Raw genomic sequence first — 18,010 nt, forward strand, 5'->3', positions numbered from 1 at the left:
TTCCTCCTCCTAAGTAAGACCTCTCGATTTAGCGTCTCCAAACAGCCCGCTCGGCTGGTTTCCGGATTTCTCCCTCCCCCAAGAACTTTTTGTCCGCGGGAGGGGAAATGGGGTTGAGGCAATGAGAGCCAGAGATCAAGAAAAAAAATATCCACGAAGCGGGCAGGGGAGGAGGGTGGCAAGGTATTGGGGTCAGAAGTACTGAGGCTCTGAGGACGTTCCGCGCTCTCCCCGCTCCAGCCCTCTGCAGCAGCCCTTTACGCCGCGGACACGGGAGAGTTAAGCCAATAAACACGTAAGCGCCGCTCCCTCCCCAATCGGCAAGATGCCTCTTCGGCTCTTGGCTGCATCGACAGCTTGCAACACTCGGCATCTTTTCTGGAGGCGCCTCCTTCAGCGGCCGCAGATGGCATCCGGCTGCGGGCTCAGGGCTTGCAATTGATTCTCCCACTTGCCCACCTCGAGTCCACGGACGCACCTCTCCCTTCCCCTCCTCCCTTTGCGCTCCTGGGTCTGAGCCCAGCTCGCGACCGCCGGGCAGAGGATCAGTCGCGGCGGCCGAGGCTGAGCAGCAGCCCTCTCGCTCCCTGACTTGGGGAGAAGCGCCCACCCGGGAGAGCTGATCCCCGGCTGCCTCCAGCGCCCCCCACCTTTTGCACTCCAAGCCGGGGGCTCCAGAGACCCCGCTCCCCAGGCGCCACTATGCTGGACCCTTCGTCCAGCGAAGAAGAATCGGATGAGATCGTGGAGGAGGAAAGCGGCAAGGAGGTGCTCGGCTCGGCCGCGTCCGGCGCGCGCCTGTCTCCCAGCCGTACCAGCGAGGGCTCCGCCGCCAGCGCCGGGCTAGGGGGCGCCGGCGCCGGCGCCGGGGGCCAGGAGTGGGCCTGAGCGGCAGCGGGGAACAGCAACACCAGCAGCAACAGGGCCGGGGCTGCAACCCAGCAGCCGCGCTGGCGGCAAAGCCCTCAAACCCCAGCCGTCGGTGTGGTGAGCGAGAAGGAGAAGGAAGAGTTGGAGCGGCTGCAGAAAGAGGAGGAGGAGAGGAAGAAGAGGCTGCAGCTGTATGTGTTCGTGATGCGCTGCATCGCCTACCCCTTTAATGCCAAGCAGCCCACCGACATGGCTCGCCGGCAGCAGAAGGTAGGTGCGCCTGGGAGGCCCAGGGAGCAGCACCCGGACGTCGCCAGGCGGGCGGGGCGAACAATGGGAGCTGGAGGCGCAGCTGGCGAGGAGGAGCAGGAAAGGTGGAGACCGCGCCCTGGGGAAAGGGCTACGAGGCCCCTTCCCAGCGGCCGGGCTCGCCCAGGCCCGGCCCAATCCAGCCTGGAGCGTTCCTGGAGCTGCCTGGGACCGGCTAGGGCCGCGGAGCGCAGCGCCGCGTGCCCGAGCCCCCCAGCCCGGGAGCGTTGGGGAGAGCGAGGCAAGCAGGTCCCGCTTTGTGGCCCGAAAGGCTCGGAGAGTGACTTGCAGCCCGCGGCGCCCAGAGAGGCCTTGCTCGCTTGCAGGGCTCCCAGCGCTCTCCAGCGGCGGGCGGCTGCGCTCAACTCCGGGCCCGCCCTCCTGGGCGTGCGATCGGCGGGCGGGGGCAACGGCAGGCGGGGGCGCAGAGGTGGAGGGAGAAGAGCGTCTTGGAGCAGCGCTCCGCTCGTTGGGGCGGAGAGCAAGCGCAGGGGCAGGCGGGAGAAAGCAAGCCCGGAAGGCGAAGCTTCCCGTGACTCTGCGAAGGGCACCCTTCTCTCCCTGCCCGGGTCAGCCGATCACCGACTAGCGTCGCCAAAGGGTCCTGGGGCACTGCTTCCTCATGGTTGGAGTTCTCTCCAGTCCCCCTGACCCTTCCTCACTGACCCCAGAGCAGGGGCACGCCCTCTGGTCCTTCTGTCCGGGTCAGCCCCTCCGCCTTCCTCTCTTTGACCCTCTTCTCCTCTTCCCAAGGTGACTTCGCCGCCACCTTCTGGCTCGCCTGGGTCCTCCAAGCCCTGCCACTGCTGCCTTGATAAAGTACAGCTGCAAAAAGCCTCGCAATCAGAGGCATCAAAAGCTTTTTCTGTCTGAGGTTGGGGCAAGGCTGAAGCAGCTCTGGGCTGCCTTTGATTTTTTTTTTTTTTTTTTAAGGCGCCTATTTCTATCAGCTGTTCTTTAGCTGGAGGAAGGGATGAGGGGTACTGGAAAATGAGGGGCAGTGGCGGAGGGTGGCGGCAGAAGAGAAGCAGTCAGGCACCCCGTTGAAGTGAGTTAGTGAAGAAAGTCAGCGTTCTATTCTCTCTTTTAAATAAATTTGCAGCACTTGAGCTATCAGAAAAGCCAGTCAGAGAGGCAGTGTGAGAGGCCAGTCGTAACCCCATCAAGATTGTGAGAATAGTGTCTTAAAATAGTGAATTTTTCGGTTGCTGCCATTTAAGACCAAATAACATGTTGCTGTAGTAGCATTAGGTTTTCCACATTTCTCCACCCTTACCTTGAGTTAGCACAGATTTCTGTTTGTTTTACTTACATGTGTACACACACCACCCAGCACTGATGATTTATTTCAGCCATCATGAGCTTGGATATCGTTTCATTAAAAGATAAAACTCATTTCCAGGGTGAGAGACAGGAGGTGGGTTACACACACGGCTCTCCATCTCTATCTGTGGCCCCTTGTTTTTTCAGTTCGTATTTTGGACTGCAGTAGAGCAAAAGTATCCTCAGAGCAGTAAAAGTTTTTGGGATATTATTTTAAGGTTGGATGTTGAGTTCACGGGGCCTAATGTTTCACATTTCAGTTTGGAATTCCTGTTGTAATTGTGTCTTTATAGCATGGGAACTTCAACTTCCAAAATCTATCCCAGTAATAACAGCACCAGCCAAAAATATCCCATTCCTTTGACAATGAAAACTGTGACTTTAAGTGTTAGGTTGAAAGGGGTGGGGGGTGGCGGTGTCTAGACACATTTATCAAAGTCTCTAGAGCGCTGTCCTTTAAATAGATGCTTAAGTCCAGAGCTAGCATGGAGAAAGAAATCCCACAGAGACACATTCTTCTAAACAGAACCTTCAGCCACCTTAGAGATCATTATGAGGCCAGATTTTTCTGATCTGATTGTATGTTTTACCTGAATCCATGCAAAGCTGTGGTTTTGAGGGGCATGCTGGTTCCATTTTTACGCGTGACCTTAACATCAGAGAGACTCCAGGACAGATTGATAACACTGGCATTTGGTCAAACTATTTTTAGTTATCACAACAAACTGTTGCTAAATACATATCCCACTGAAGCTATCCCAGGGCTGTTGGCTATACTGGGAAGCTAAATTTTTACAAAAATTATATATATATCTCTCCTTATTACAAAAAGATTTTTCACTGCTATATTTGTAAGTTTTTAATGCCTTTCTAGAAAAGTGTGTTTTGCTCCTTCAAGTAGAAAGCTTGGAACTCTGATTTTTAAAAAATAAGCAATCATTGAGAGTAATTAAAAGGTTTGCATAATCACTGTGATAAAGTTTAAAGCCAACAAATAGAGTTGATGAGCTAAAGTTAGTCTTGAAGAAAGATAAACTAGTTGTAAACTAAACATGAGTTTGCAGTGGAATAGAAAAGGATGAACTAGAAAAAGAAGAAAAATGTAGAGAAAGGGATAGGGTGACATGGAGGTCAGAGAGACAGAATCTATGAAAAGGAATTGCTGAATTATGGAGAAAAGAGCATATTGTACAGAGTATAATGCACCGTGTGAAACCAAATAATCTATATCACAATACTGACTACCACTTTTTCAAGTGCCTACTATGTGAAAGGCACATAGATTATTTTTTGAATAGGCTCTTTTTGAACAGCTTTCAATTCACTGAAAAATTGATAAATGGTACAGAGAATTCCTATATACTACATATCTAATTTCCCTTCTTAGTATCTTACAGTAGTATGGGACATGGGTTACAATAAACTAATATTGATACATTATTATTAACTAAAGTCTGTAGTTTATTCAGATTTCCTTAGTTTTCAGCTGAAGTTATTTTTTCTGTTCTTAAATCATTTTTTAAATCTCCTAACTCTAACAATGTACAGATTGCCATCCTTGTTTTTTAAAAAACTGAGACTCAGAAATTTTATTTGCCTAAAGTACCATGTAGATGGGTAAAAGATGGCAATTGAAGTGTGAGGCATTCTGATCCCATGAGATACTGGCTAGAAATAGTCTAGGATAAAAAGAGCCCTAGAATCCTCACAACAGGTCAGGTGTACTTCTTTACCCAGAGTTATTTCTCTTTGAATTGAGAGAGGTCCTCCTTTCTTCCTCTGGACACCCATCAAATATAGTCACCATGGGCAAAGTGGATGCTTAGGTTTAACTTCTTAAAGAATATGAAGGAGAGGGATGGGCTGTTAGTGGGTAAATTTGAACACTAGACTATACCAACTTTACTATGTCGTTTAAGCTGAAAGGAAAAAGGTTTTAGCTCAGAAGAACTCTTCGGAAGGAACAGAGGGAGACTACCATCACTTGGATAATTTTGGTAATTACTTTGGTTTCACTTTTACTGAGAAAAAGAGCAGTCCAACAATCTTCCCAATTAAAGAGGGGACTTTAAACAGACTATTTGAAAAAAGCATTTTATCATTTACTGGTATATTATGTTACATTACTGTGAATCTAAATATAACATGGTGGCAATAATAATTTATGACCAAAACAAAAATCTCCCCACCAGAATGTAACAATGTATGTTTCAGTAGCTCAGAAATGACAATTTGGAAAGCAGTTCTTTGCTTTTTCTTCTTTTGTCAGAATGGTAGAGTGAATACCTAGAAGTTGGCATGGCAAAGCTATACCATATGTTTCTAAATTATGTAGTAACGGTGATGGGTGGCTACCTTGTGTGAACTAGCTACGTATAGTTAGGGAATGTAAAAGCAGGGAGTGTTAGCAACTCATGTAATATTTAGATTGACATGACCATTTTTTAAATGAGGTAGGAGTTATTCAAATAGCCTAAAATGAGTATTGTGTCTACATACATAGGTATAGTATACATGTGTGTCTGTGTATGATGGGGGAAAAGGGTAATCCTTAAAACTGTCTATTACACAGCAATTCCTATTTCATTCAAGAGGACAAATGTCTTGTAAGTTCAAGCTACTCATTTCCATATGATTCAGCTTATATCTGCCCATGAAATTATGGCTAATGTTGAGTCATAATCATAGAAATTCTTTCCTTATTCATTTACTTGGCTTTATTTGGACAAGACTCAAAAGCCATACCTTTCATAAAAATCAAGACCTAGTACTAGCTAACTATATATGTGTGTGAGAGAGAGTGCAAGTATGTGTGCGTTTTGAATCAATAATAAAGTGTCTATTCAGATATATTTTGAGGCACTTGGTTCGACCAGTCAAAATTCTTAAGGTTTGATTTGTTAGTGCAACATATGATTTGCATTCTAAAAAAATTCTACCTTTTGAGAGAACAAAGAGACTGTTAAACCAAGTTTTCTTCAAAAGAATTCTTTCTCTTCATCAGGGGAAGAACCAAATTATTTAAATGGGCTTTTTGGCATTCCCCAACTCCCCATTTTCCTTGGTGCATTGGGAAGCCGCTGTTATGTACTGATAGCAGAGACTTTCTGAAGATGCAGAATACCATGAGAGGTTTTTGCTTCATTACACACCTGGAATAGGCTTGTGATTCCCTAAAACTAGACTGAAGAACAAAGGAAATGTTTCATCCCTGAAGAATTGTACTGAGTAAAATGATAAAAGTCAAATGATTTAGGGATCTTCCCATTGTAAAAGCAAATTTAATAAACAATCGTAAGCTATCATATTGAAATATAACCAGTATTTGTGATTTGGGGACAGGTGTCTATAAAACTTGAGCTGGAATGATGACAGTTCTAACTTAGAAATATGTTCTAAATAACCAGTTGCTCATTGCACCAAGTGCTCACCCAGGCTCGATGACAGAAGCAATTGGTACCTGTGAGATATGGTTCCTGAATTGGGAGAGCTTATTTCTAGTTTGGAAGATAACATACGTATATGTTAAATAAGCTGAATAAGAAAGTTTTAGTTGTAAGACGCTGATTAGAAGTACTAAAGTGGGGAAGGAAGAAGTAAGAGTCATGCACACACAGTTGGATACAACAGTAGAAAAAAGTCTTCATAAAGAAAGTAGACTGGGGTTAGGTCTTTAAAAATTAGTTTCATTTGAGTAAGCATAGGAAAAACAGGTGTTCCAGTCTGGAGAAGAACACTAGGTAGCAGAAATGTGGAAAAGAGTCACTGTTAGACAATGTCAGTCAGATTCTGTTGGTTCTAAGTGACAGAAACCCAGGCTAAATCAAAAAAGAGGGTGAGTGACTTACTGGTGCATGTAAGTGAAGAGACTGGTACAGAAGTGACTGCAGGAATGGCAGGATCTAGGAGCCTAAATGACCTCCATAACAGAATGAAAAAAGCTAGATGATGAAGGGAAAGGATATACAGATTTAGCATCCCTAATTCAAAAATATAATATCTGAAATGCTCCAAAATCAGTCTTTTTGATCATGACATGATGCTCAATGGAAATGCTCATTGAAGCACTTTGGATTTCAGATTTTTGGATTAGGGATGCTCAACCAGTATAACGCAAATATTCTAAAATCCTGTAAAAATCCAAAACACGTCTGCTCCAAGCATTGAGGATAAGGGATACTCAACCTGTATTTTGAAGCCTGTGTTTTAGCTCACACCCTGCCACTAATGAACCACTGATTGTAGGCAAGTCTCTGGGATAATTTCTTAATCTTTCATGTGGAGAGGGGGATGGACAAGCTTCAAATAATTTCTAATGTCCTCTCCAGATATATAGGAGTTGATAGTTCTTTCTGAACAATGAGATTACTTTTTACCAAGACATAAATTCATTGAAACTTGTGTTTGGTACGATTTTACATTACAAAACAAGTCAGTGTCTTAAAGAATCCAAGATGGTTAGAGATGAAGGTAGATTTCATTAGTCCAACTGTCTAAATCTTCACATAAGGTGAAATTTCAAAAGGTTATAAGACTGCAGACTACATGAGAGATTGTAAACTGTGGCCTATGGGCTGAAACTGATCCACAAATGTATTTTGTCCACAAAGCACTTTTCAAATTTTGAATTAGTTCTCAACATTTAAAACTATCAAAATATTTCACATAAAAAAATCTGGATTTCTGGTTTCTCTTACAAGTGGAAGATATGACAACACTAGGCCTGAGTTTTTATGGATTTGCAAAAAGCAATGGAAATAAGACTACCCAACCATCATTTAAATAATATAATGATAATCACTTTTAACTAAATTGGCCCAAGATACCCATCCACCACATAAATCTGGATGGTAGGATACCAGCTCTCTGGTTCTTGCCAACACCATCTCCTTTTACAATTGCTTAACAAATATCAGTGATCTGACCCTGGCCCCTGTAAAGCATCCAAGAGGAGTAGCTGAAATTTAGAACTCTGTGTTCCTTGTCTCTGGCAACTATAGTAGTTTTCTTGTTGATATTAGATTTATACTTTTTGCCAAATTGGAGGGCCGATTATCAGAATTATTACTTTTTCATTTGTCAGTCTAGGCATGTGATATGATTACTTTTCTGTTTTTAATAGATGAGGAAAGGGGGATGAATTAAGCCAATGCATTGAGTCTATCTCTTGCTATTGATATATTGATGGACAGTGAAGGACAGTGGTTAAGGACATAGACTCTGAAATTAGAATGCCTCGGTTTGCTTTCTTGCTGTACCCCTAACTCGCTCTGTGATCTTAGAAAATTAACCTCTCTGAGGCTCAGTTTACTCATGAATGAAATGGAAATTGCAGTGGTACCTTGATCATTGGGTTCTTGTGAAAATTAACTGAGATAATATAGTAAAGCAGTTAGAACAATGTCCGGAATGTGTAAGTGCAATACAAGTGTTAGCTCTTGTTATTGCTAAGTTGATATGTGCAATGTTTTTATCTGAAAGGACTGGCCAAGTTAATATATATGAAGTACTAGCTATCACAAGTCTTATATTCATTATTGCTATTATCATGATGATCATCATGAAACAGTATGGAGGAGTCTGGTGAACTAAAATGCAAGAATACCAGAAGGCAGGCAGTTATGATTAGAGTATCACCTATAAATCAGATGGGGTCCAGGGTATAATACATCTCTGTTCTTCCACTTTTGTTGAGACATTTCACTTGTATTTCTTTGAACAAAAAACAGGGACCCATTTGTCTGGCTTCAAAACCTCACTTTGAATAAAAGCAACATGGATAGAACTCATAGGAGATATTTTAAATGGCTAAGGTCAAGCACATGTACATGGGAAGATTTGCCACAAGCTTATCAGAAGACTCAGATAAGGGGGTGCTGGGTCACTCAACTGGTAAATGATGGGATCCTCAGAGTTCCTTATTTTCTTCATAACCACTGTGAGGAAAGACACTATGTTTGTTATCATTGAATAGGTCACCTGCCTTTTTCAAGTCCTAATATTTTTGTCCTTGATCCAAATAGCTCTTTTAAAAATGTTGGTTTATACTAATGATATTGACTATTACCATATTGACTATTGATATTGATATTGACTATTACCATGACCATTAAAAATGAACTCATAAAATACTTTTATGTTTGTGTAGAGAGTAAATTCTAAGCATATATGTTCAAAACTTTATATATCTAGATAGAGTAAGACTTGCATAAGTAGGTAATATGCAATAGAGTACAGAGACTAAGACTTCTAACTCTGTAGACTATCAGTCCCTGGTTCAAATTCCTGGTCAACTCTGTGACATGTTGACTTTGTGACCCTGGGAACATTATCCATGTCTTTACTTCCTAGTTTCCTGATCTGTAAAATGGGGAAAAAATAGTAAGCATTGTAAGAGAAAAAACATGTTAGTTGCTTAAAATCTTTATCTAAAATTTTTAATATGGAGTGTATGGGCAAATATTATCAGTAACAGTAAAAATAGTGTTCTTGCATTTTAGTTCCCCAAACTCCTCCACAGTATTTCAGACTACAGTATCTTTGCTCATACTGTTTCTTATTGCAAAATGTCTTTCTCACCTTTCTTCACGCGATTCACTCTTGTTCATCCTTTAATTATTATAACTCAAGTGTTATCTCCTTTAGGAAACCTTACTCAAAGCTTTTTAGTGGGCTAAGTACTACCGTAACTCCTTAGTCAATCATTCCTTTTACCTCCTTTACTTTATATTTAAATTACCCTTTTTACACATGCCTATCACTCACTAGACTATAAGATTCCCATCTCCCAAAACAGTACCTGACATGTAGTAGGTGTTCAGTAAGTGTTCAACTGTTGAGACTTCACAGATGCTTTATTTCCTAGAGAGCTTCCAAAGAGAGGAAATAAAAGTCTTAAATGCAGTCACTTTTATTACAGAGACGTTGTCTCTATAATTTTTACTTTTATAAAAGCTTCTCAGAGTTAACCAATTATCAAATGGCTTCAAAATAAGTTATGTTGCAGAAACCTTCCATCTATTACCTCTTAACTTTGTTTGTTAATACCAAAAAGTGACAAATTTCTAGATCCATTATAGAGAGAAGTCTTCTTTATGAATCTCTTGCAATGGGTGAATCCTGGTTGAATCACCGTAGTGTGTGTTTAAGTGATCAAACATTAAAATCAGCAGAAGCCAAAGAAATAAGTTTTCATACTGGGTATGCATTTTTTAGGACATTTCATTTGATTTAGTGAAAATTAGGCTGTTTAATTTACCATCAGCCGCAATGTTGCCAAAGTTATATCACAGAACCTGTAAATTCTACATATTTAGGCATAAATAAATGTGCTTATTTTCTCTACTTTTATTCTCTTACAGGATTTTGGCATTATTTTCTGTTATTTTATTGTAAGCTGCCTAAAGGCCTTTCTGGGTATAGTTAAGGCATAAATAAATAATAACTATAGAGCTACTGCATATTGGATATGGTAATAAGAATATGCTATGTATAAAATGTCAATAAAAAGTAAAACTGCTTCTTAGATATGGACTTTTCTGATACGTTTCACTAGTCAAAGAAAATTAGTTTTGCTGTATTATTCCTTTTATTTTAACAAGTGGGAAAAAGGTTTGAAAATAAATTGAATTATCAAGCCCTCAAGTGTTCCAATCTGCTGTCTACCATTCTAAAATCAAGAGATATGAAATAAATTGATAATGTATTGATGTCTTTTTAGCAGCCTATGGGAGGAAAATATCAACTCATCATGTGCTTCTCAGAATTACTTCTGTGCAGTAAAAAAGTTCTGAGATACTTTGAAGTTAACTTTTTTTTTTTCTTTTTTTAATCCCTAAGTGTTCCAGGAGCACATGCTAAGTTGCAAATCCTCTGGGAGTGGTAATGCTTTTAAAAAGATAATGGGATTTTGGCAAACATGCTGAGTGGTCCAGAGAAGAATCTACTATGCCTCTTAGGAAAGCAAAGGGAAAACATTGAAAATTCTTGCAAATAATTATGCCTTCTGTTGCCCATGTAGAAAAACAGCCTTTTGGTGTGAATGGTAGGCATAGAGTTGTTTAAGCAAATGAGTTGAAATACATCCTGAACATGTACATTGGCGATTTTTCTGACAAGTATAGCAACTGTTGTCTATAAGGCAGTGTGTCATAACATACTGTGTTCAAAACATTTCTTGGGGGTTCTTCCATATTCAAGTTTTGTTTGTTATACATCATCAGACAATGTTGTTTGAACCACTTCTATGTACAAGAAACTCACTAGATCCTGTAGAAAAAGTATGTAAAGTCATTTTAGATGGCCTTCCTGACCTGTAGGAACCTAGCAATCTGGTTGAGAAGTTGAGATACACTGATGTAGACTAAATCAGGACAGGGTGAGTGTCTGAATCGTAAATATTGGTGTTTCCTAGATTTACATTCTTGGCTCTTGTTATGGGTTTGTTATGTTCCCCCCAAATTTATATGTCAAATTCCTAACCCCCACTGCCTCAGAATGTGACTTTATTTGAAAGATTAAGATGAGATCATTAGGGTGGGCTATAATCCATTATGACTGATGTCCTTATAAAATGGGGAAATTTGGACCCAGAGATATGCACACACACAGAATGCCACATGAAACGGAAGACAGATTGGGGTGATGCTTCTACAAGAAAGGAACACCAAAGATAGTTCACAAATTACCAGAGACTAGTGGGGAGGCATGGAACAGATTCTTCCATCTTAGAAGGAACCTACTCTGATGACACCTTGATCATCGCCTAGCCTCTGACAGTGTCTATTGCTCGAGCTACCCAGTTGGTGATACTTGGTTATGGCAGTCCTAAAAAACACAGCCCTCTTCTTCTGTCCATACCATCTTTCTCAGCAACTCCATTGCTAACATGACTTTACTAACATCTCTACACTTAAAATTTGCGAATCTTTTGTCTCCAGCATAGGCCTCTTGCCAGACTGCCAGACCCATACATCTAGCCATTTGCATCAGTGCTGCTAAAGGTGTGGCCACAGACAGGTGCAAGTCAGTAAATGCTTTGTAAAGAACTTGGACTAGAATGTAAATCAACTCATTACTTTCTTCTGCAAGGAAAGTCTTGCTATAAAAGTTGTCAGCTGTATTGAGCAGTATGCATGGTGATTAAATTGATGTAATCTCTGCTATAAGCACTTTATCTCAGTGACGGCCAATAAGAAGTAGTTCACAGATGACACAGGCCTACAGAGCACACTTGAAGGAGCATTGACCTCCATGGCATCTCCTTTCAATGTCCTCACACCATTCAATGATACAATTTTTCTTCTCATCCAGATTCTTTCCCCTTGTATTTTCTAACTCAGTGAATGGCCACCCAGTGGCGCTACCATATAACTGAGCTGGCCAAGGCACAAATGTGCAATTCATCTTAAAATCTTTGATTGTTCAGGCCGGGCGTGGTGGCTCACGCCTGTAACCCCAGCACTTGGGAGGCTGAGGTGGGCGGATCATGAGGTCAGGAGAGTGAGATCATCTTGGCTAACACAGTGAAACCTCATCTCTACTAAAAATACAAAAAAATTAGCCAGGCGCTGTGGAGGGAGGCTGTAGTCCCACCTACTCAGGAGGCTGAGGCAGGAGAATGGCGTGAACCCAGGAGGCAGAGCTTGCAGTGAGTCGAGACCACGCCACTGCACTCCAGCTTGGGTGACAGAACAAGACTTTGTCTCAAAAAAAAAAAGAAAGAAAAAAAATCTTTGATTGTTCATCCTCACCACCAAAGAATGCATGTGTCCTCTCCATGTTTCTCCTGAGGAAATCGTTGTTTTTCTCCTTCACTTCATCTTCATCACTAATGTCCTGCCTTGGGCCCACATGATTGCTTGCATGGACTTTTGCAGTAAGTTCTCACTGTTCTCTCTGCCCCTTTTCTTGCCCATACTTTACCCACTACTAGAGTGATACTTTTGAAACACAAATACAGTCATGGCTTGTATTTGATACCATTGTTTCAAACAATGGCTGAGAATTCTTCTGTAGCTTTCTGTTGCCTACACAGGATAAAATAGAAACTTACTTGCATGACAAAAGTAGATCTTCACTCCCCATTCAGGCTTAATTACTGCCATTTTCCTGCACACACCCTTCTCTTCAGCCCATTAAGCCACTTAACATCCCTGTGGTGTTCATTGCTCTCTGTGAGCCTCAGTATCATTGCACTCCTGCTTGAAAAGCCCTCTCTACCTTGCCTTCCATTACTTTCCTAGGTAGAAGGTAACACTCAGTTATAAAGTACAGGAATAAATAGCATTCATTGGCCCTTTACCCTGTGTAGTCACTTCTATATATTTACAAGCCTTATCTCATTTAATCTTTATAGCAACGCTATAAGATAGGTACTAATCAATCACCCAATCCTACAGAAGAGGAAACCAAGAGGAAAAGCAGATAAGAAACTTGTCTTAGGTCACAGATACAGTACATGGGTTGGGGCCAAGGCAGTCTGACTCCAGGCTTCACACTTAACCATGTGCTATGTTAAGTACGTTGAGGCATTCAGCACACCTTACTTCAATGTATAACTGTTTCTTTTTCTTTCTCCTGACTCTGCAGAGATCATTTAGTCTCCCCAGGTGTCTGACAGATTGTATGTATGTATAATAGGTGTTCAATAAATAGGTGATACATGAGTTCACGATTGTTGGTTCATAACTATTCAGAATAGTAATACATATTCTCTACAATTTGTAGCCTATCCACTGAGATTATCTCATTGCTCCATTAAAACAACCCTCTGAGTATATGTGAGACAGTTATAAATTCCTGTTTTGTGATAAGTAAAAGTGAGGTCTGGAGAAGTCCCACTGGTTGGAATGGGCTACAGAGCACCAACCTGGACCACTTAACTGCACCTAGGGCTTCTTCCCATTGCACTGTCAGTCTTGGATTTACAATAAGAATGGCCTGGGCCATTTTAGACTTTTTAAAAAATTGCTTCATTTTATTTAATCTTTATTTTATTGCAGAATTGTGAAAGTCATAGTGATTCACACTTTTAGAGGGTCCACCTCACCTCATAAAAAATTTAAATGTATGTCACATTGCACATCTACTTGGTTATTGAAAAGACTGGAATGTATGTTTTTCAATCTTGCTTTCGAAGCTATTTGTCTATATAATAAATGACTATGATTTATCAGGAATCATGGTGCATTCAGAGGAATCCGTGAAAACTTAAAAAACAAAACAAAAAAAACCTTGGCAGGGCGTGGTGGCTCACACCTGTAAACCCAGCACTTTGGGAGGCCCAGGCGAGTGAATCACAAGGTCAAGAGATTGAGACCATCCTGGCCAACGTGGTGAAAATGCATCTCTACTAAAAGTACAAAAATTAGCTGGGTGTGGTGGTGCGAGCCTGTAATCCCAGCTACTCAGGAAGTTGAGGCAGGAGAATCACTTGAACCCAGGAGGCAGAGGTTGCAGTGAGCTGAGATAGCATCACTGAACTCCAGCCTGGTGACAGAGCAAGACTCAGTCTAAAAACAAACAACAACAACAACAAAAAACCACCATTGTTTTCAACGGTATCAGTATTTTTATGAGGACTAAATTTAAGAATTAATGGAGTCAATATGTGTTTGGAAGTCACTTAATTGAATATTAATTTAGATTTTTCATGTTTATTCCTACATTTTGAAGACAATATTTAGGATCTTGGATATTTTTTTAGTGCCTTGGAGAGTTTCAAGGCTCCAGTCCCCATGCCTCTATTGCCTAATGAATGAAATAGCCTTTGGCCAGGCTTGGTGGAAGAAGTGGTATTTGAACTAAGCCTCAAGCTGACTGAGAAGATCAAGTGATAGCAGTGTGATACATTTTGAGAGAAGGGAAGGATACTTTCAACTCTCTTCAGAGATGAGATAATGCACAGCAAGTTTGAGGACATATGAACAGACGAGTACAATTGTATAAGATTCCAATATTGGACAGAAAATAAGAACAAAGGTTGGTTCATGATGGTAGATGCCCTTCACCAAGGTAACGGGATGAAGGAGTGGGGGGCTTCACATTGTAGGCAATAGAGAACTGCTGAAGAATTCTGAGCAGGACAATGACATGACCAACGTAGTTTTAAGAAGATTAAGTGAAATGTCTGGAAGGTATGGGGAAAAGAGAGAAAAGAAGATAAAAATTTCTTCACACCGTAAGAAAAGGTCATGAATTAGGCTTGAATGTTTTAGCCAGCACAGATCAGTTTTATAATTTTGTGGGGAGATTTGTAGAAAAATCTCAGAAAATCAATGCCTATATGTAGAAGTGTCTTGAATCAATAGTTCAAAGGCGTTTCCCTACAGCAATTGTTGACCTTTGTCTTCATTTTCTTATAGTAACTTTTATGTACTTGTCACAATGTGTGGGCTATGAATGTTCTTTTTTTTTTTTTTTCACAAATTCTAAAAATGTAAAGCAAAGTGCCTGCCCTTTAAGTTATATTTAATTTCAGTGACCGATATTCTGATACGCCCCTGCAGGTGCAAAAACTCTTCTGCATAACATTGTGAAGCACATAATGACACTTGGACAAAGCTCATAGGGTTGAACCTGGCATCATTTCAGAGAATGAACATGTGATTCCATCTGGCTTCCAGCTGACCTAAAGGATCCAGATGGAGTTTAATCCAGCCCCAAGAAAGCATGAGCCCCACAATAAATCCAGGTTTATGTCAAGCCCATAGAAGGAGAGAGGAGGAAGCCTGACTTGTGGTGTCAGTTTGGAATCTGGGGAGAAAACTTTCAGTGTGCCCAACCACACTAAAATAGAATATTGGATTTGTCCTTTCTCTCATATGATTCCATCCCCCAAACCAACGTAAGTTTGCATAGGCACCCAGAGAATAGGGTACTTTCAAACTCCCTGCCCTTTCTCACTCCTCCCCAAGTCGAAAGAGTCTTATCTTAGTGGTAAGATTACAGAAAGGTTATTGGATGGACCACATTTAATGGTTAGAGTTATTTGCATAAGTAGGAAGCATAAGATTCCCAATCATTTGTCTCTTTTTGTACATTCTTTGGTACCATCTTTTCTATCTTTTATGTGTTAATAGAGGTGGTAAGATTTGGATCTGGGCATGGGAGTAGAGAAAGGCTCCAGCCCAGTCTTAGAAAGTTCTAATATAGTGATTTTATGGCTGGCCCTTGAACAACATGGGTTTGAACTGTGCAAGTCCGAGGATTAAAAATATATTAGCAGGATGTGAAACCCATGCATAGTGAGGGCTGACTTTTCCTACGCAGGTTCCACAGGGCCAATGGTGAGACTTGAGTATGTGCAGATTTGGGGATTGTAGTATATGCCAGAATGGGGCGGTCCTGGAACCAATCTCCTGCAGATACTGAGAGATGATGGTATTTTCCATTTGTCGTCATCATCTATCAGCATAGCTCTCTTAAGAGAACAGGAGATTTTGGTTTACGGTAAGACTCAGATATTCCTGGGTCACCAGGTCATTACATCATCTGAAAGGTTTCCAAACACTACACTGTTTACCAAAGGGCCTGCTTCCTAGAGGAGGCTGCATTTGCAGCTGAGAAATAGGTAGGATTTGAACATGGGTAGGAAGGAGAACAGGTATGCTAGGCACAGCATGAGCAAAGACAAAAGCCAAGCAAAACTACAGTAAAGAGCACACAAAAGGCATGATCAGAAAGGTAGCTTAGGACCAGGTAGTGGTAAACACTGAATGCTACTAGACTGTCAGTTGTCCTTTATTTGGTAGGCAGTGGGGAGCCTTTGAAAATGATCTGTACCCCTGAGTAGCTCCAATGGAAATAACACTAAACCAAGGCAGAGGGTTCATCAAAGATAATGTAGACTTCTGGGTGACTGGCAAATAGAGAGTGATTGGCCTTGACCTTGTCTTGAAGTGATGTGTTTTCCCATAAGACACCTTGAGGCTTTATATTTTGTGAAGAATATTGTCAACAAAAACCAATGTCTCATTTGCAAAGTATATGATTTGCTCCAGCATTTTTCCATGGCCAGATTGGAAACAACTCCCTGTGAGTTTTGACAAAAGCCCCATATAATTTGTCAGCCTTCCTGTTTGCCTAGCAGTGGAGCAAAGAAAAGGATTTCTTTCTACTATCTTCTTTCCACCGGCAGCCTATGTACAGCTGTGTATTATGATTCAGCACTATAGACCTTCAAAGTGAACAGACACTGGTTAAGATGTGCACTTGTTTCAATTAATCAGAAGCATGTCTCCCCCTGAAGCAGCAGTTCTAAACAATTGTAGATTTGCCATTTAGTCCAAAGAGCTTTTCATAGTTTTCTTTCTATGTGGAGAGCCCAAAGCTATCTTTCAGTCAATATTCAATTAGCATTTGAGTCGGAAGGCTATGCTGAGCTCTTAAAGAGGGGCATAATGTGTCACTTGTTCCCGCCTCCTTTTGCTTGTGTGTGGAAAACAATCCATTACTTTTCACTAAAGAAAGCTAGGTCTGTTGCAGCATAAGTTAAATATTAAACCAAGTTAATAGCATGTGTTTACTTCCTTATGATCTGGCAATAAATATAGTGTAAGGATTGCTGGAAAGGAAAAACCAAATTCAACATTAGACTTATTGTATATGCCCAAATTTAGGGAGATTTGTGATCCAGAACATTTCCCCTTTCCCTAATTGCAGCAAGAACTCTGTACCTTTCTGTCTTGTGTACTCATCCAAACGCTTTTGTATAAAGCTTTCTCTAATCACTATCCTTTGGCATAGTCTTTTGTTTCCAGCATAATCTATTACTCAATACCTTTGTCACTGACAAAGATAACAGAACAATAACAATTCATTCCTAAGATTTTTTTAAAAATCCAAACATTTTCTATAAATATGATAGCAACAAAGGTATCTAGAACACAGTAATTTCTTTTTTATTTGCAAATTAGCTGGCCTATCATAAAGCAGATTTTTGAGGAAAATAATGATATAAGACATTTACATTGGATGAGAATCTACACTTGTTTCATAACCTTGAACTCAACACATATCATTAAAGTGGATAAACTACAAATTTACCCAGTGTGTTTAATCACTATGAACAGCCAATTGAAATTCAAATGAAGCTTTTTATTGTACATTTTAAATATAATATCTATATATCCCGTTTTTAGTAGACACAATTGGTTACCCCAGTTCCAAACAGACTTGTAACTTTTTCAGGTATGAAAAATTATACCCCATTCCTAGCTTTAGAAGTAGATACAACTGAGTTCAGACTCATCCACACACAGCACTATACTGGAATACAATTGACTCACAGGTCAGGTGCCCAGGTGACCTAAGTTGATCCAATCAGACCAAAGTGGAGGACTTGTATTCCATGCTTAAGGGAGAGGTTTTGCTGCTCCTCTCCTGATGGATTCAATGGAAGGAAGCATGTACCATAATTGGTACTGGCAGCCATCTTAGAACCATGAGGAGACTCAATTTAGGCTGAAGCCAAGGCTGAAGATAGTGAAGTTGCTGAGCTATGGAA

General features: G+C 40.9%; 1 protein-coding gene across 3 annotated transcripts in view; it reads left to right on the forward strand.

The window, feature by feature from the left end:
- The first annotated feature begins 315 nt into the window (after positions 1 to 315).
- Positions 316 to 18,010, forward strand: part of CADPS (calcium dependent secretion activator) — a 494,204-nt gene continuing 476,509 nt past the window's right edge. Inside the window, exon 1 of one of the 3 annotated variants that reach the window (XM_009200417.4) lies at positions 316 to 1,140. In XM_009200417.4, the coding sequence (XP_009198681.3) occupies positions 1,075 to 1,140 (66 nt within the window). In that variant the 5' untranslated portion in view covers positions 316 to 1,074. The remainder of the gene's footprint in view (positions 1,141 to 18,010) is intronic. The other 2 variants (XM_009200423.4, XM_009200406.4) reach the window with 2 other exon arrangements.

The sequence above is a fragment of the Papio anubis genome, chromosome 2, assembly GCF_008728515.1.
Source record: "Papio anubis isolate 15944 chromosome 2, Panubis1.0, whole genome shotgun sequence".
NCBI lineage: Eukaryota > Metazoa > Chordata > Mammalia > Primates > Cercopithecidae > Papio > Papio anubis.